The 20,682-nt window shown below is 40.6% G+C and overlaps 1 protein-coding gene across 3 annotated transcripts in view; it reads left to right on the forward strand.

The window, feature by feature from the left end:
- The window catches only part of fam171a1 (family with sequence similarity 171 member A1), a 161,469-nt gene that overhangs the window by 106,882 nt on the left and 33,905 nt on the right, over positions 1 to 20,682 (forward strand). For 2 of the 3 annotated variants that reach the window (XM_073054529.1, XM_073054531.1), the window contains exons 2-4: positions 407 to 634; positions 9,511 to 9,603; positions 14,124 to 14,282. In XM_073054529.1, coding sequence (XP_072910630.1) covers positions 407 to 634; positions 9,511 to 9,603; positions 14,124 to 14,282 — 480 coding nt within the window. The remainder of the gene's footprint in view (positions 1 to 406; positions 635 to 9,510; positions 9,604 to 14,123; positions 14,283 to 20,682) is intronic. The other variant, XM_073054530.1, reaches the window with a different exon arrangement.

The raw sequence follows: 20,682 nt of genomic DNA on the forward strand, positions 1-20,682 counted from the left end.
AAAATAGAAGAAAGTGAAGTTTGTTGCTTTTGGTATCAGGTTGCTATAGATTTTTGCTTTTGCTCTCTGCACTGGAGACCAGTGGACATTCAGAGCAGTCAGTCAATGTAGGTAGACAGTCAAACAGCAGAGCTCTGATACTGCACCGTGTAAGAACATTGAAGGATATTGTATCAACACTCATTAATTTTTTTCTGCTGTGCTCAATTATTATTATTATTTAGTTCTGCTTGTTTTACTCCTGTAGTTTTAAAAATACTTATTATTGGTGCTTTGTATGAAAAATCATCTCTGTAATATGATAAGCAGGAACAAGGAGTTGTAATGCATATCTAATATTTCAGAGTACACCTAACTTTCTGCTTACTTCGTACTTTCACACAATATTCTCCTCTTTTCTTTACAGAAGTGACATTAAAAGTCCATGTGAGTGATTCCACTACACATCAGCCTTTGGGTAAAGTCTTCATTGAGATTTTTACCAACCAGACTTCATTTGCTTCAGAATATTCCAAGGCAGATGGGATAGCCTTCATCAGCTTTCAGTATACACTTGAAGCTCAACTGTTTATTATTGCAACAAAACGTGGTTATGTGCCAAACTCCTCACCATGGCGTGCCACCAAACTGCCCTGTAAGTTTGTAATCTTTGCTCTTGCTCTTTGCATTAGTTTCCTGTGTGTGTGCGCGGAAAGTTGTGTATGGGTGTTGGGTGGCAAGGAAGGGACTGCTAAGAAGGCAAGGAGGGTGGTGGAAGCATGGGTGTGTGTTTATGAAAGAGAAGGCAAAGGATACATACTATTATTAAAAGGAAGTGAAGTCCTTGCATTTCTCTGTGCCAGATCATGAAGTCTGGTGCATTACAGTAAATTGTGTTGAAATGCCAGAAACTTGTACGTATACAGGAATAATTTGTTGAAAGGCTTTGCACTTGGAAATGGAAGGACATTGCATTCTGTCAATCAGATTTAAATTTAGAACTAAAATGTTTTTGATATTGTTCTTTGTTTCAAATTTACAGCCACTTTATAATCTCTGCAGTTTTAGTGTTGTCGCAATGAACTCGATCTGGAACTTTACTCCACTGCCTTAATGAAGAGCAATAAATAGCTGTAATGAACATCTGTTCTCACCCAATATTCAGTACTGTGAAGTTTGAGGAATCAGTAGGAAGCTCTTTATTTGTTCTGAATAAGCTTAAGACACTCCTTTTTAGGTTCATGATTTATAACCATGTGACCTACAAAAGCCAGAAAATTCAGTACCTAACTGGCAATGAGCAGAAACATCTGTACCCCATTTCTCAATGTGGAAGCTTGTTTGGAGACAGAGACATTTTGTTTGACCCTGATCCCACAAGTGAGGCCAGCAAATGAACCTTAGGCAGGATAAACAAGAGAGAGACCGTGAATATTATTTACTTGGCTTGTCAGAAGACCTTTGACAAGGTGCTCATATGAGCATGATAAACAAGACAGGAGTTCATGATTTACAGTAAAACTTTCTGCAGATTCCCAGCGGATAAGGTGACTAATCCTATCCACTAAATCTGCACCACGTTAACCCCAGCACAGGTTAGCAGCTCCATTCATTTCCTTGGCGAAGGACAGTTTTCAGAAGTTAATAAGTTTTAGTTTTGAACTATCCATGAACACTACTTCTCTATTCCCCTTATTTATAACAACTTAGTAATTTTTACATCTTGCTCTGTACTGCCACCACAAAGCAACACATTTCATGGCCTATATCTAGTTCTGGGTCTTAGTTCTTTAAATTGATTGAACTAGCTTGGTTGCATTTATTTTCTATTTTTTCAATGGCATGATTTGTGTTTTTTAGTATTACACATTATACATTGATATGAAAAATATTTTAATATACAAAGTTGAACAAGTAGGTTTTCCTCTTTTTGGACATTAAAAACTATAAATGAGATGTGAACTACATTTTAAATCTGCAAGTTGAGAAACATAACAGAGTACAATCAATAGCAGTATAATTAAACTTTCATCCTTTTGTGACACCAGTAGCATGGAAAAATTGATGCATAGGAGAAACTAACCTGGCGATACCATTTGGTTCCTCAACTGTGCTGTGCCATTTAGTAAGCGTATGTCTGATGTTGGCCTCAGCATCACTTTCCTGCCTTGTCCCCCTAATCCTTTCTTTCCTTAATGGTTCATTTCCAGTTTATCTCAGCCTTGGAAAAACGTAATGACTCAGAATCCACAGCTCTCTAAACAGAGAAATCAAAACATTCCTCTTCATCTTCGTCTTAAAAGAACATAATCTCGAATCTTTTTATTATTATTATTATTCAAAAATCCACAGGTACATCGAAGTAACAACAGTTACAATGCCTCAAAAAAATTTATCTTAAAGATTGAAAATTTTTGTGAATAAAAAAAAAACCCTACTAAGCAAGAAAAGTGAGGGGAAAAAAGAACATAATCTCAATATCATGGGAGCTTTCTCATTATAGATTCCCCAAACGGGTGGGAGGTGGAAGTAAAGATCGAGACAGCTGCTGAGACAGAAAACTTGTAGTAAACTAACCATTTGTGAGGAGATGTAGAGCAAATGGAACTAGTAGATGAAATGTATGAGCATTAGGTGGATGGAAACAGGAGGGGAAACGGGATGCCAGTGTTACATCTAATTGGGGGGGGAAGCTAAAGATGAATTAGAAGGGGGGGGAGAGAGTGAGAGAGCATGAATGAAAGAGAGAGCACGGGGGGGGGGGGGGTTACCTGAAACTGGAAAATTCAGTGTTCATACCATGTGGATTATAGAATACCATTTGATTAAGGGTTCCTTTTCCCCACCTCACCTTTTCCCACAGATGCTGCTCAACCCATTGAGTTCTTCCATAAGTTTTTTGCATCTGCAATTTTTTCTGTCTCTTAGAATCTTGTATATTATGAAAGATCACCTCTCAGTCTTCTAAGTTCAAAGTGTTGGGTCAAATTTTCCAAAGATAATCTTTTTTTTCAAGAATGAATATGATAAACATCCATTGCACAAAATAAGACATAACACAACTAACCTTAAATGGTTGTATGAAAGGTCTTTAATTGAACCTCTCAGTGAAGACCAGTGTCAAACAAGGCTATGTATTTGCACCAACATACTTCTCAGTCATTCTTGCCACAATGTTGCATCTCACCTCCAACAGGCTTCCCACTAGAGTTGAATTTGTCTTCAGAACTAATGGGAAACTACTCTTCCATTTCTACACTCTAGAAAAAAAGGTCACCCAAACCTCAGCGATCCAGCTGTGGTACGTAGAGAAAACTTGCATTGCCTATGACCGGAGGCTGAGTTCCAAGCCATTATCAATCCTTTGGTAGATTTGCTGGATGCTTTTAATAGGCTTGCCTGCTGTTGGCTTTGGGGAGAAGTGGCTTTGGCTTGGGTCCACAGGTGGTTCACCAATAAGATCTATGAATGGGCTCATGAAGTTGCTGAAAGCTGGGAGCTCAGTTGATTTGATTGGAGCGTTGTTCAGGGTCCTTTGCTGACAACACAATTGATATCCTTCTGTAGCTGAAATAAACAGCAATTCTTTATAGAGATGATGAAAAAAGGATGGAGAACACGTTAAAGCCTTATCTCTTGCTGAAAATATTGACTATTTTTTCCTGTTTAAATTTAAACCATACTCAAGTCTTTCACTACTGGCAGTTAACTACAAAACAGTGGCTATTTTAAAAGTAATTCATTGGCTGAGGAACACTTTGATAATGTTAAAGACAGGAGATGGAGCTCAGTTAATATAGATTACCTTTTAGTTTGTTTAAACAATTGGATGCAGAATTTATAAATCCCATTGGTACTTGGTTTTAGCCTGTCTGTCATGGAAGTAAAATTTAAATTGAATTAAAATTAATAGATGGAAAATAATGGGAAATGTGGCATTAGACGTTAAACATATGCTCCCTTTAAACAAATGCCTTTCAGTTTTTTGCTCTGTACTCACCTATGTGGCCCCAGTTTTATCTGAAAAGTGGCACCTTTAACAGTGCAACAGTTCTCTCTCAGCAGCTTGTCAGTAGAAACTTGTGTCATTCAGCCCAAATCTGCAAACGTCTGATCAAAAGACGATCATGTCACCAACTGAGCCAAGCTGACGACCTTTAGCTGCCAAAGGATTGTGCCGACAGCTGGCAAAAGATCCTGCTTGTGACCAGTGAAGGATAAATTTATGATCAGTAAAGAATTGTTATGAATAAACTAAACCAGTGGAAATCCTGGCACATGATGAAAGTATTTATCTTGGAAGAGAGTTTAATATTATTACTCTCCTACTGAGTGCCATTACTGGCCATCTGTATTCTGCGTTCACATTATAAACTCAATTTAAAGCTGAGGTATAAGATAATAGTTATAAAACTACTTTTTTAAAACTATGTGATATTCTTTCATGCTCCGTAACAGAGAGGACCACCTGCTCTGCTTACATTCTGCAGCAGCTAGCTCCTGTGAGGGTAACCTGACATCAAAAGTTAACGTTACTTTGAACTCTTTGATGTTTGTGTTATGTAGATTGAAGCAACACGTCTCTGTTACCCATGAGCTCAGGAGTATGCTGGCTTTGATTTTCTGTTAGTGAGTTTAGGTGTGTTGGGAATTCTCATTAGGTCACCTCCCAGCAGATTGGCACATACATAAACCAGAGTTCCTTAAATTAAGCAGGCTACAAAAAAAAATGTTCTGATACCTTCACTTTCCGAGCCTACTACTGCAAATTACCTTAGGCATATTACACACACAAAATGCTGTCACAACTCAACAGGTCAGGCAGCATCTTTGGAAATTAATAAACAGTTCATGTTTCGGGCCGAGACTCTACATCAGGACTGGAAAGGAAGAGGGAAGAAGGCAGAGTAGGAATGTGGCGGAAGGAGGAAGAGGACAAGCTCAAAGGTAGGTCAGTGGTGGGGGGGGAGTGAAGTAGGAAGTCAGGAGGTAATAAGTGGAAAAGGCAGAGTTTTGAAGAGGTAGGATAGGAGGGGAGAGTGGATCATGGGAGAAAGGGAGGGAGGGCACCTGGGTAGGTGAGGTGGAAAGGTGAGAGGCCAGGGTGGGAAAATAATGAAGAGGGAGGGGCGAGGGGGAAAGAAGTTACTGGAAATTGGATAAATCAATGTCCATGCCATCAGAGTGGAGGCTACCTAGATGGAATACGAGGAGCTGCTCCTCCATCCTGAGAGTGGCCACATCATGACGTAAGAGGAGGCCATGGACCAATATATTGGAATGGGGATAGGGATAGTAATTTAAATGGTTGGTCACTAGGAAATTCTGCTTCTTGTGGCTGGAGATGAGGTGGTTGATAAAGCAGTCTTCCAAACTATGTCGGGTCTCCCCAATGTAGAGGAGGCCACACAGATACAGTGGGCGACCCCAAGGGATTCGCATGTGAAGTGTTGCCTCACCTGGAAGGACTGCTTGGGGTCCAGAATTAAGGTGAGGCAGGAAGTGAAATGGGTAGGTGTAGCCCTTCTGCCGTTTACAAGGATAAGTGCCGAGAGGGACAGATGGGCAAAGTATCGTAGAAAGAGTAATCCTTGTGAAAGCTGGAGAGCTGGGAGGGAGGCAAAAATGTGTTTTGTGGTAGGGTCCTGTTGAAGATGGTGGAGGTTGTGGGAGAATGGTGTGTTGGATGAGGAGACTCATGAGATGGTAGTTGAGGACAAGGAGATTTATCCCTGTTAAGGTGGTGGGAAGATGGGTTGAGTGCAGATGTCTGGGAAATGGAGGAGATTTTGGGCGAGTGAGCATCAATGGTGGAGGAACAGAAACCCCATTCTTTAAAGAAGGACTTCTCCGATGTCCTGGAAAGGAAAATCTCATCCTGGGAAAAGATGAATTGGAGACAAAGGAACTGAGAAAAGGAATGGTATTTTTACAGGAGACAGTGTAGGAAGAAGTATAGTCAAGATAGCCTTGGGAATCGATGGGTTTACAAAACTCCCACTCACCTCTGTTCAGGACAACAAACAGTTCTTCCAGGGGAGGAAACAATGATGTTGAAGATTTCTCCAACTTTCAGTAATTTTTTCCACTCCCCCCCCCCCCCCTTCTCTTCATCTCCCCCCTCTGGTATCTTGTCCTTATCAGCCTGTCACTTCTCCCTGGTGCCCCTCCTCCTTTCTCCCATAATCCACTTTTCTCTACTATTAGATTCCTTCTTCTCTAGCCATTTGCCTTTTCCACTTATCACCTCCCAGCTTCTTCCTTCATCCTCCCCTCCTCCCCCAACCTGGCTTCACCTATCGCCTTAGAGATTGCCCTGCTCCTCCTTTCCGCACCTTCCTAGTTTGGCTTCTTCCCCTTTCCAGTCCTGATGAAGGATCTTGGCCTGAAATATCAACTGTTTATCAATTTCCAAAGCTGCTGCCTGACCTGCTGAGTTCCGCCAGCATTTTCTGTGTGTTGCTCCAGAGAGGGACCCTCTCCAGAGAGGTTACCCCAGAATCCTCTCTCACAGTCTTGCCTTCATGTTGACCAGCATGATTTTTCAAGCTAACACTGCACACCTTTTCTTGTATCATATCACATTTGAAATTGATATGTTTAAGAAATGAGAATGTAGTTTTCTGGGGTTTTTTTGCTAACAGAAAGTACATGCTTGCAAAATAGCAGAGGTCAATAAACAAAGCGCAGTCAAGCAGCAAGTGTGCTTCCAAATTAGCAAGTTTTTTTTAAAAAACTCATAAATTAAAATTAAATATTAAAATGTCTAATGAACAATTCCTGAAACCCAGTCAAGCTTGATTGTGGTGAAATCCCCAAGAAAAACTGCAGTTGTCAAAGTTGCTCCATATTTAATTTGTATATGATAACAACATCTTACATTACTGGGATAGTAATGTAGAAATCTAGATGAATAATCACACAGCATTAGTTCAGATATGAACATTGTAGTTTTTTCCTTGGGTAGTATACAGTGCCTTGAAAAAGTACTCAGTCCCCTCATCTATTTTCACATTTTACTGCCTCGTTTTCTACATTTAAAATGCATTGAAGTAGGATTTTTGAGCTAATCTACAAAACTTGGTGCATCATGTCAAATCCAAATAAAAATTCCAAAACCTGTCAACAATTTGCTAAAAATTAAAAACCAAAATTGTGAGGCTGAAAAAGTATTCACTTCCTTTGTAATTACTACACTAGCTTTCCTCAGGAGCAATATACTGTTATCTTATTTGTTGATGTAGAAAATTGGAGGGTCACCCTGTAGATTTTCAGCAGATGAAACCAAAATAGAGACAAAAGAACATTCAATACAAGTCAGGGAAGTGATAGAGAAACACACGTTTGGGGAAGGGTATAAGACCATCTCACTGTCTCAGAGCTCAGCGCAGTTCATCATGAAAAAGTGGAAAACACATGCAAGCAGAGCCACACTGCCTAGGTTAGGCTGCCACTCCCAACTTAGTTGCTGGAGAAGAATGGCATTTGCAAGAGAGGCTGCTGTGACACCAACTGTCACTCTGAGTGAGATGCAGAAGTCAGTGGCTGCAACTGGAAATTAAGTTCATGGCTCCACAATCTCTTAGGGCCTTGCATGAAAAGAGTGGCAAGGAAGAAGCCCTATCTAAAAAAAAAATAAAAGTGCATCCTTGCCTGTAAAGACTTCGCAAAGCATCACTTAGAAGATACTGTAAAGATGTGGAAGAAGGTCAGATGAGACTAAAGTGGAACACTAAGCAGTACATGTGGCATAAATTAAATACTCTACATCAACCAGGTAGCATCATCCCTACTGTAAAATGTGGTGGAGGTGGCATCATGCTATGGGGATACTTTTTCACCAGCAGGGACTGGAAGTCTGGTCAGTATTGATGTTAAAATGACTGCTGCTAAACACAGAGAGATCCTGGATAAAAAACCTTCTAGCCTCTGCCAGGAAGCCTAAACTGAGGAAGAAGTTTGTCTTTCAGCAGGACAATGACCCGAAGAATTCTGCCAGAGCAACCATGGAATGGCCCAGTTAAGAGTCCTGACCTTAATACAGTACAATCGAACATCTCTGGTGGGGCCTCAAGATTGCTGTCCACCGCCACTCCCCAACTAATCTTGCATAACTTGAACAATTTTGCAAGGACAAATGAGCAAATCTTGCTTCATCACATTGTGTAAAGCGAATAGAGACTGATCCAAAAAGTCTTCTGACTGTACTGGCTATGAGGAGTGTTTCAATTAAGTACTGAGCAAAGGGGATGAATACTTTTGAAATGCCTACATTTCAGTTTTTGAATTTTTACGTTCTGCTGTGAAAGTGGAGCATGTGATCCACAAATAAAAATTCTCGTTTAAATTGATAAAAGTCCTTGATTGTAATACTCTTTTATGTAAAGAGAGGGTTGAGGGCTGAATACTTTTTCAAGGCACTGTATATGGAACTCCCATTCTGTCTTTTCAGTGTAGTTGACTGTCAACCGCACTGGAAAATTACCAAAAATGCACAAAGACAAGCTGCCACATTATGTTCTGACTTCACCAACACATGCACAGATAAATCTAAAAATGTCATTTGGAGATGATTTCTGCTGCCCTCAAAAATTACAACCATTGTTTATAGTCTGAGCTGCTTTAAGTGATACCTCAGAAAGCCATCTGTTAGACATACTGGTTTTGCATTTAGAATTATGTACAGTGCATTTTATTGGCTAACCATAGACAATTTCTTAAATTTGACTATTTAAGAAATCAGAAGTGCCAACAATGATATGTGGCACAGTAGTCCAGGTGACATTCAGATAAAACATTTGTGTTATGTCAATCTCATCTCACTAATGTTGTCCAATAGTTTAAATTCTTTTTTTATTATTCTTATGATGATATGCATAATAAGGGATCCAATTTAAATATTAATAGTTAATGGCTAAAGACTGAAAGTGGTTTAGATTATAAGGAGTGCAAAGAATGGCCTTGAAATTGAGAGAAATGAGGAGTAGTTTTCATTGGTCTTCATACTTACACCAAATATTAAGAACCAAATTTAAATTTATAATTTCAGTTTAACATGTAATTCTCAAGTCTTTAGTTGTTATTTGCAAGAAGCAAATTGGAAGTCAATATTATAAGATGTTTTTTCATTTGTATTATATGGATCCAATAGATAAACAAAAAGAGCTGAGAGAATGCACTGAACAGTGACCTTGTGTCTTGTTTCATTAAAAATTAATTGAATGGAAACTATTAATTCACAGTCTGAAGAGATTGTCTATAATAGAAGTCATGATATGGTTCTTCATATAGTTATGAGTTACCATTATGCTGTCATGCCCTTCAGTTCTAATCTTGCAAGTGTGAATCAATTCTTGCTAACACACTATTTTGAATACCCAGTGACCATCCTGTATAAAATATGTGTCCAGAGCTGATGACTGTACGTATTGATGCAGCTTTTGCAAAATATGTTCTTCATCACTGGTATTTTTCTGCCTGTACCGAACCTCAATGATGTATGTAAATACACATATATAATTTCTTTAACAGTGTTTTCATCTGTGAGTCTCCTTCTGCATCCGGAGCGGTCAGCAACCCTGATGGTATACGATGATATTGTACAGATTGTCTCTGGATTTCAAGGTGTGTACTGTACTTCATATTTTGAGATGTCTGCCTGAGATTTATTGGCATAGACCTGACAGAGTAGATAACTTGAAATTATTGGAGATTTTATTATTTTAAGTTTTTCATTGTGGGGGTTTAAAATAAATATACAATTTAAAAATAATACCTTATTTTTTTCTAGCACAGCCTAAAAATGCAGTACATTATTCTTGTAAAGATGTAAATATTTTCCTGTAATTTTAAAGCCAAATAATAATGCTTCTGGTGTCCTGTTGTTTCAAGATTCAAAAACTTTATTGTCATTCTAACTGTACATCAGCTCTGTAGGGCAGAATGAGACAGCGTTTCCCAGGAGCAGTGCAATCATAACATAACAAATGCAACACTAAATAATAAACATAACAATAAATAGTAAAACACAACAGCTACATGTCAGTTAAAAACAGTTAAAAATTACATAATTTAGCCAAGTATTCATTGTGGACATAAATATTAGGACATTTATCACAAATGGATGGGAAAGGAGAGGTGAATAGCAAGAATTTGTTTGCATGGTTTGGAGATTCAATACATAAATACATAAAATAGTGGGTGTTAATTAGTCACGTTGTAGAAGGCAAGAGAATAATTTTCCATTTTCACAGGAGGTGTTGCACACCATCCTGTAGCTTGGATGACTGAATTTATAAAATTCCATCTTTGGGTGATCTTGTGCAACACATCCCTACTAAATTTTCAGCCTCAGTGAAGTTGCCTGATGCAGAACTTCAGTGGTTGATGGAGACTATCTGGTGATGGACAGAAGTAAACATGAAACTGTCCTCAGAAGGGAAAGGGAATTTGCTGATTGTTCTCTTAGCTCTTTGAACTGAACAAGTAAAGAAAGTGTGAGGGCCAAGTTACTTCTCCTGATTAACTTTTGCATGGATGCTGCAATTAGATAAGCAAACATTCTTAATAATTCTATTGACAGACTTTATTGCTGGGTTGCAGAACAATTGAAGTTCACAGCACCATTGAGGAATCTGTCTTGGCCAGGGAACAGTGTCTGACTCACACATAAAAATCTGAAACCAATGGTGCTCTTTATGTATCAGGCTGTTTTGTTGATATATAACCATTATGCGAAGATTTAGTCAAGACCTAAGTCTTTAATTAATAAATTTTGTCTGTACCTTATGGTTGCATTTGCTTTGGCTTTTTGTAACAGCCAGAGAAGCTGAGGTTTTGTTTCCTCTTCAGCAGAGGAATATTTACTGATTTCTATGTTAAGACATCACAACCTAATTTACAGTTAGAAATGTCAATGGCCATTTGTTTAGACATTACTTATTATGAAAGGGGTTAACAAGAAGAAAAAGAATTAGAATGGAAAAATGTTGTTTTCAGTTTTGAGTGGTAATAAGCAGTTAGTGAAATTTACTTTAGAAAATCATTCGTGCATTTAATGTAAAACATCCCATTTAAACCCCAACTGTGAGGAGAAATTAAACAGACTGAATCTGCTTAATTCTGACACAGACGTTCTCCCCATGACCACGTGGATTTCCTCTGGGTGCTCTGGCTTCCCCCCACAGTCCAAGGACGTACTGGGTGGTAGGTTACATTGTAAATTGTCCTGTGATTAGGCTAGGATTAGATTGGTGGGTGGCATGGCTCGAAGGGCCAGAAGGACCTACTCCACACTGTATCTCACCAAACAAACAAACAAAAATATCTCAAAAGAGTAATGAGAGATGAACAAGGACTGTAGGGTCAATATGGGAAAGAGATGCTGACAGAAAAGATTACTCTTGATCTTATTGGATGATGAAAAAGGAATGCAGGCCAAATGACTGTGACCTTCTATTTCTTATGTTTCTAGATTATCCAATTGAAAAAATGCACAATTTTTGGAAGGTTTGATAGGATTGGTACAGAGGTAATGCTTCTCTCAGCTGGAGAGTCTAGAATCTGCAGTAATAAAGTAGGGATTCACCATTGAGATTAGATGAAATCTCTTCACCCAGAGGGTAGTGAGTTAATGGAATTCTCACATCAAGGGGCCTGTGGAAGCTCATCTGTTGGGTATAGTAAAGATGAAGTAGATAGGCCATATGAGTATTTGGAAATCCATGGGACAGTCAGCATGGCTTTGTGCAGAGCAGGTCATGTCTTACTAAGTTGATTTAATATTTTGAGCAGGTGATGAAGTAGAGCAGTGAATGTTGTCCACATGGGCTTTAGTAAGACATTTGATAGGCTCTCTCATGGAAGGTTTATCCATAGGATCACCATAGGATCCATGGTGACTTGGCTGAATTGGCTTGCTCAAAGAAGACGGGGTAGATATTGAGGGGTCTTATTCTGGCTAAAGTTCAGTTCCTGCTGTTGATCCACAGAAATTCATAATAGGACCTCTGCTATTTGTTGTATTTACTTGGAATAAAACATAGATGGGTGAGTTTGTAATGCAATGATTGGTGGTGCTATTGATGGTGTGGAAGACTGAGAAGATTGCCAAAGGGTGTAGTTGAGATAAAGATCAGTTGCAGATAAGGAATGACGATTGGAATTGGATGTAGCCGAATGTGATGTGCTGCACTTTGGAAGGTCAAGTGTAAAGGGACAGTACACAGCTAACAGTAGGACACTTAACAGCCCTCGTGTACAGAGGGATCTTTCAGTCCAAGTCCCTGAAAGTAAAGGCACACGTTGATAGGTGGTAAAGAAGGCGTATGGCCAGCTTGTCATTGTAAGTCAAAGCATTGGTGAAGAGTCAGGAAGTTGTGTTGTAGCTTTATAAAACTGGTCAGGAAGCATCTGGAGTATTGCTTTCAGTTCTGGTTACCCTACTATGGGAAGGACATGAGGCCTTGGAGAGGGTGCAGAAGAGGTTTACCAGGACGCTGCCAGGATTAGAGGGCATGCACTCAAGGAGAGGTTGGACAAACTTTGTTCTTTCTGCAGTAGCGGAGACACCTGATAGAAGTTTATAAGGTTATGAGACGCGCAGATAGACAGCTAGTATCTTTCACAGAGTCAAAACATCAAAAACTAAAAGCCATGCATTAAGGTGAGTGGGGGTGAGTTCTAAGGAGATGTGCGGGTAAGTTTTACTTTGCACAGAAAGTAGTGGGTACCTGGAATGTGCTGTCGTGGGTGGTGGTGGCAAATAAGATGGTGGCATTTTAGCATGTTCTTATAGAGGCACATGAATATGCAGAGAATGGAGGGATACAGATAACATGCAGGCAGAAGGGATTGGGTTAATTAAGCATCATTTGCCTAACTAGTTCAGCGCAACGTTGTGGGCCGAAGGGACTGTTTCTACGTGGTATTGTTCTCGGTTCTATGATCTAATCCATGAATGAGTAACTAGTTGGGTTCTACCAAAATGTGTCAAGGTACTTTAAAAAGTTGTATTTAATAAGTCCAGCATCTGGTTTGGTAAAGTCAACCACAAGTGTAGGTCAGTTTCATTTCTGGAAAGGTGGTGTGAGTAGGGGAGTTCGATCTGCTACTGGTAGGGGCTGACAAAACATACTTAAACAACTTTAAAGGGCTGTTGGGCAAGAATGAAATAGTGTGGAGCTTTTGTACAGACTTAGTGCAATTAATGTACATTTCAGTTTTTACAAAATCTTATTAGATTGAGTTGCTAGCATAACTGTGGGTATCACATTAAATGTAGAAGCAGGAAACGACTGCAGCTTGTGGTGGATAACAGTGAAGGTACGGGGTGAATGAACTCAGCAGGTCGGGCAGCATCCGTTGAAAGAAGCAGTCATCCTGCTGAGTTCATCCAGCCTTTTTGTACGTCTTGATTTGACCACAGCATCTGCAGTGCACTTTGTGTTAAGGTACAGGGTGAGGTGTGAATGAGTGGTTTAGCTTTTCCATAGTACAGCATGCCTTGAAGTGGATGAATGTGCAGAACTGACTGTTTATTCCCAATAGAACTGTCACACCAGTGATGGATATTGTCCATCTGTGCCCTTTTATGAACTGGTACCCTTGGTATCCAGTTCCACAAGGCCACAGCCAGGTGACTCACTTTCTGGATGCCCATGTCTTTGATGTTACCTGATCAGGGTCCTCTATTTCAGTGGTCTGCAAACTATCAGGGCCAAACGACGTGGCTCAAGATTCCTGGTCAGTAAAGTGACAAGGTGGGGGGGGGGTGGTGAGGTTGAGGGCATAGGTGAGAAAAAGCCACAATGTTACTGCATTGCTTCAACACCCTTTTCTAGTAAAGAAAACAACAAATGAATGGGCAACAGAGTCTAGGTACTTCAGGTCCAAGGGAAAAACATAACCACAAAAATAAAATGTAGCCAAACATCAACACATTGGATCTGTGCTGGTTATTTTCTAGTAGACTGAACCTGCTTTTTAGATCTAACTGATGTGATGCTACATGCTAATGTAATGATTATGCTAAACTGTGCTGTTAAATGATGTAAATCGTTTTCATGGTTCATTATATTTAACAAAGTTTAATTCTGTCATCATGATGGCTTACAAAAAAAATCCCTGTTGTTCTTACTTCACAGGCACCCTAATTCAACCTAAGATTCAGTTCCAGAGAAGGTCTCTCAACTTGCCAAAGAACTTAACCTACCGGGACCTGATTGCTTTTCTCACAGTAGCCATCACTCCTTGGGAAGTAGGCGGTTTCCCACATTTACAAGGAATTGACGTAAATCAAACAGGTAAGATATCTCCTTAAATTCATTGATAAGATGAGGGTATTGCTGGAAATGTCAGCATTTATTGCTAATCTATAATCACCTTTGAAGCTGGCATTGAGCTGCAACCTTGAACAGCTGTAGTCCTCCTTGAGAAATAGTCTGACTTGCTGCTAATTATCGATGTTAAATTTGCCCTGAAGTATGTGCAGAAGGAGTATCTGGGCAATTTTATATATTGTTGGGTAGATACCAGTGTTTGGATTGTACTGGAACAGCTTGGTTAGGGACTTAGTATCTGCCACCTTCAACAGGACCCCACCACTAAGGACATCTTTCCCTCTCTACCCCTCTCTGCTTTTCGCAGGGATCGTTCCCTCCACGACTGCCTGGTCCACACATCCCTCCTCACAGATCTCCCAGCTGGTCCTTATCCCTGCAAGCATAAGTGCTACACCTGTCCCTACACCTCCTCTCTTACCACCATTCAGGGCCCCAAACAGTACTTCCAGGTGAGGCAACACTTCACTTGTGAGTCTGTTGGGGTAATCTATTGCATCTGGTGCTCCCGGTGCGGCCTCCTCTACATCGGCGAGACCTGATGCAGATTGGGGGAACGCTTTGTTGAGCACCTCCGCTCCGTCCGTCACAGGATCTCCCGGTTGCCACCCACTTCAACTCTGCTTCACATTCCCATTCGGATATGTCCATACATGGCCTCCTCTACTGCCATGATGAGGTCAAACTCCGGTTGGAGGAGCAACACCTCATATACCGTCTGGGTAGTCTCCAGCCCCTTGGTATGAACATCAAACTCTCCAACTTCCAGTAATTCCCTCCCTCTCCCTTCCCCCATCCCGCCTTCACTCTGTCTCCTCTTCTAGCTGCCTATCACCTCTCTCATGATTCTGCCTTCTACTACCCATAGTGCTTTCCCCTTATATTCCTTCTTCACCTCTCCTGCCTATCCCCTCCCCCACCCCTTGATCTTTCCTCTGATTGGTATTTCACCCTCCCCCCACCTTCTTTATGGGGCCCCTTCCCCCTCCTTCAGTCCTGATGAAGGGTCTCGGCCCAAAACGTTGACTGCTCGTATCAACAGATGCTGCCCGACCTGCTGAGTTCCTCCAGTTTATTTGTACGTGGTTAGAGACTTACTTAGTACTCAGCTAAGATATTGCCTTATCCCATTGTCATTGCTGTTTCTCATGTGTTCAAATGTTTCTTGACATCAGATGAGAAAGATTAAAAGGACTGAAGACTGTTTCTATGACAACAGAGTCTCAGAAAGAAAACAAGTTGTATTGTCTAGGTATTTCTCTTAGCTGTAAATGCTTTAGCCTTATCTTTAGCACTCCTGCACCTGGCTTTGCCACTGTTGGGGTGGGAATATTTTTGTAGCTTCCTCCTATTTGCTGTTGAACAACTTCTCTTTAAGCTTTATTTACATTCTCCAGAACAAACATGTAACCACAGGCAACTCACAATGGCCTTAGCTTCACCGATCATATTATACGCTTAAAGGAACAGTCTGCTTTACAGTCCTAATCTAACTCCTTTCTCAATTCTCTTTCTTGGTGCATTAGTGCTGCTTTCTGTACTCAGAAGAGAAAACTCGCCTTTTCTCTCATGTTCGCACATTCCCTGTCTGACTTTTCCCTTCTGTTTCTGGATCGTTCCATCTCCATTTTCCAGGAGAGGCTAGTGACAAACGTCCATTATAAGCCTACAGACTTGCACAGCTATCACAACCTCCCACCACTTCCTGTCTGCATCATATATGCATTGATGTTCAGACTTTCCATACAGGTGCCTCTAAAATGTCATACTTCCTGAATTGTGACTTCCCATCTACCACAGTTGGTAGATCCATGACCACAGCTCATCCATTTCTCAATCTTCTGTTCTCAGTCCTTTTCCACCTTGCATCCCACCAGCTTCCATATCCAACAGATTTTACTTTGCAGTTTCCAACAAGATTCCACCATCAGACCCATCTTCCTCCCCGCTCTGCATACAGCATTTCAAATGAACTGCTCTCATCAACTTCCTGCCCCACTCTTGTGTCGGCACCGTTATAACATGCAGGAGATATGACATTGTAACCTTTCATTTCTTCTCACCATCCAAGATAATTTAAGGTGAACCAGTGATCTAGTGTACTGCATTCAGAATGTGCTGGTCTCTGCACTGGAGAACCCAAATGTGAATTCATTTTTTTTTTTCAGTATCTTTTGTGGATCATCTATGCTCGGCTGTAGGAGTGGCTCTGAGCCTCCTGTTGCCTGCCACTATAATTTTCTTTCTCACTTCCACTCTGACCTAGCTGCTCTGTTCTAATGAGGTTTGAAGCAAACTTGAAGAACAGCTTCTTACAGCCTTCTGGGATTTATGTCAAATTCTGTGCTCTAGGTAACTTATTTTCTCTAACTGTACCTTAGCTCTCTATTTCTGCAGTAAATCACCTGTCTGAATTTGGATGTTTTTCTCTCACCACTGGCATAGCCTAACCTGCTATATGTCTCCTACAAACCTGAACTTCACAACATTTTGCATTTCCTTGTTTGTGTCCCCTCTCTTGACTACTTCCAGTACAGTTATTGTCAGTTATAGAGCACTTCTACATATTAACTGCATGACAGCCTTGGCACGGCCCTATCACTGATATCCTCCCTCCTCCCATTCTTCCTCCCACTGTGTCTGTGAATTAAAAGTAATGGATTTCTCTCTTTCTGCATTCTAATAAAGGGCATTTAACTTGACAAACTAAATCTATTTTTATTTCCAAGAATGTTGCCTATCTTGTTGAGTAAAATATGCTTTTATTTCATATTTTCAACATCTGCAGCTTTTTTATTTTTTTTTATGGCACATTCTTTGCCCGTGTCTGATCACCTGGACAACAGCAAAATCTGCTTAAGGTGACTGTTTATTGATTACAGATAAGTGTTCAACACAATCATGCTCTCAGTTCTAATCAACAACTTCCAAAACCTGGGCCTCTCAAAGTTCAAAGTAAATTTATTATCAAAGTCTCTGTATATAATCCTGTGATTCATTTTCTTGAGGGTGTACTCAATATATCCTATAACCATATTAAAATTAATGAAAGGCTGCACCAGTAGGGTGGACAACCAATCTGCAAAAATCAACAAGCTGTGGAAATACAAAAAAAGAAAATAATAATAATAACACAATATACATTATATTGCGAACATGAGATGAATAGTTTTTGAAACAGTCCATAGGTTGTGGGAACAGTTCAGAGATGGGGCAGTGAATCTGAATCCCTTCTTGTTCAGAAGCCTGATGGTTGCGGGGTAGAAGCTGTTCCTGCACCTGGTGGTGCGAGTCCTGAGGCTCCTGGACCTTCTGTCTGATGGCAGCAGTGAGAAGAAAGCATGATCTGGGTAGTGAATGTCCCTGATGATGGATGCTACTTTCCTACGACAACACTCCGTATAGATATGCTCAAATGTTGGGAGGGCTTTACCCTGATGGACTGGCCCATATCCACTACTTTATGCAGGATTTTCCATTCAAGGGCATTTGGTTTCCATACTAGGTTGTGATGCAGCCAGTCTATATAAACTCCCTGTCACGTCTATAGAAGTTAGTCAAGGTTTTAGAAGTCATGCTGAATCCTCACAAATATCTAATAAAGTAGAGGTGTTACCGTGCTTTCTTCATAATTGCACCTTATATATTGGGCTGAAGACTGGCCCTCCAAAATGATAACACCAAGGAATTTAAAGTTGCTGACCGTCTCCACCTCTGAGCCCCAGGTGAGGACTGGCTCATGGACCTCTGGTTTCCTCCTCCTTAGTCAATAATCAGCACCTTGGTCTTGCTGACATTGAGTAAGAGCTTGGTGTTGTGGCATCAATCAGCCAGATTTCCAATCTTCCTTTTGTATACTGATTTGTCACCACCTTTGATTTGGCCTATGACTGTGGTGTCATCAGAAAACTTAAATGTGGTGTCAAAGCTGTGCTGACCCACACAGTCATAAGTGGAAAATAATGGAGATTGTGCAGGAGATGTTACTGCTAATCTGAACTGACTGGGGTATGCAAGTGAAGAAGTAGAGGATCCAATTGCACAAGAAGCTATTAAGGTTAACGTCTTGAAGCTTATTGATTAGTTTTGAGGGGATGATAGTATTGAATGGTGGGCTGTAATCAATAAAGAACATCGTGATATATGCATCTTTGCTGTCCAGATGTTCAGGATTGAGTGAAGGGTCAATGCAGTGGCATCTACCGTGGACCTGTTGTGCCAGTAGGCAAAATGAAGCAGATCCAAGTGGCTTCGCAGCCAGGAGTTGATATAGTTCACCACCAACCTCTCAAAACACTTCATCACTGTGGATGTAAGTGCAACTGGATTATGGTCATTGAGACAGGTTGCCATGTTACATCCTCTGCAACTGCAGGTTACCTCTGTACCTTCCTCTACAATTGGATCCTTGAGTTCTTCACAACGAGACCACAGTCTATGTAGATCATAAAGAATACCTCCTCCTCTTTGTGATATGGTGCAACTCAAACTACCTGCGTCTCAATATCACCAAGACCAAGGAGATGGTGGTGGACTTTAGGAGATCTAGGCCTCATATGGAGCCAGTGATCATTAATGGAGAATGTGTGGAGCAGGTTAAGACCTACAAGTATCTGGGAGTACAGTTAGACGAGAAGCTAGACTGGACTGCCAACACAGATGCCTTGTGCAGGAAGGCACAGAGTCGACTGTACTTCCTAAGAAGGTTGGCGTCATTCAATGTCTGTAGTGAGATGCTGAAGATGTTCTATAGGTCAGTTGTGGAGAGCGCCCTCTTCTTTGTGGTGGCGTGTTGGGGAGGAAGCATTAAGAAGAGGGACGCCTCACGTCTTAATAAGCTGGTAAGGAAGGCGGGCTCTGTCGTGGGCAAAGTACTGGAGGGTTTAACATCGGTAGCTGAGCGAAGGGCGCTGAGTAGGCTACGGTCAATTATGGATAACTCTGAACATCCTCTACATAGCACCATCCAGAGACAGAGAAGCAGTTTCAGCGACAGGTTACTATCGATGCAATGCTCCTCAGACAGGATGAAGAGGTCAATACTCCCCAATGCCATTAGGCTTTACAATTCTACCGCCAGGACTTAAGAACTTTTTAAAAGCTATTATTAATGCTTTTTGAGATAGTGATTTAGATGCATATCATTTTTTTTTTTACTGAGTTAAGTATTGTATGTAATTAGTTTTGCTACAACAAGTGTATGGGACATTGGAAAAAAAGTTGAATTTCCCCATGGGGATGAATAAAGTATCTATCTATCTATCTATCTATCTCTCAACACTAGCTCACTTCAAGGATGTGAGGTGCTCTATTCTCTCTGCACCTGTGACTGTGTGTGGCTAGGCACAGCTCAAATGCAATCTATAAATTGGCTGATAACACAACTATTGTTGGCAGAATTTCAGATGATGATCAGGAGGCAAATAGGAGTGAGATAGATCAGATGGTTGACTAGTATTACACTATCAACCTTGTACTCAACATCAGTGAGGAATTTATTGTGGACGTATGGAAGGGGAAATCGAGGAAATGCACACCAGTCCTCATTGGAGGGGTGAGCAGTTTAAAGTTCCTGGATCTCCAACATCTCTGAAGATCTATCCTGGGTCTAACATATTGATGCAATTACATGGAAGGTGTGACTGTGGCTGTATTTCATTAGGGGTTTGAAGAGACTTGGTATGTCACCAAAGACTATTGCAAATTTCTACAGGTGTACCATGGAGAATATTCTAACCAGTTGCAATACCATTTGTTATTGGGGAAGGGGTAGGGGTGAGTGGGTGCCACTGCACAGGATCAGAAAAAGCTGCTGAAGTACACTCTGCCAGCTCCATTGAGGATACCTTCAAAAAGCAATGTCTCAAGAAGGTAGCATTAAGGACCCCCATCACACAGAACCTGCCCTCTTCCCATTGTTACCATCAAGCGGGAGGTACAAGAGTCTGAAGACACACACACAATGTTTCAGGAACACTACCTCACTATTGTTTTGCTCTCTTTTTGTGATACTCAATTTAATTTTTTGTATATGTTTCTTATTGTAATTTATAGTTTTTGTTTAATTGTTATGTATTGCAACATACTGCTGCCGCAGAACAAATTTCATGACATATTGGATGTCAGTGATTTTAAACCTGAATCTGACACTGTGAAATTCCATGTTTCCATTGGATTCTGATGGATCGTTTCTTCCTTACTATATTTCACTATGATAGAGCATAGAATAGTACAGCACAGTACAGGCCCTTCGGCCCACAATGTTGTGCCTACCCTTAAACCCTGCCTCCCATATAACCCCCCACCTTAAATTCCTCCATATACCTGTCTAGTAGTCTCTTAAATTTCACTAGTGTATCTGCCT

Source organism: Hemitrygon akajei, chromosome 8 (genome assembly GCF_048418815.1).
Source record: "Hemitrygon akajei chromosome 8, sHemAka1.3, whole genome shotgun sequence".
In the NCBI taxonomy this organism is placed as follows: Eukaryota; Metazoa; Chordata; class Chondrichthyes; order Myliobatiformes; family Dasyatidae; genus Hemitrygon; species Hemitrygon akajei.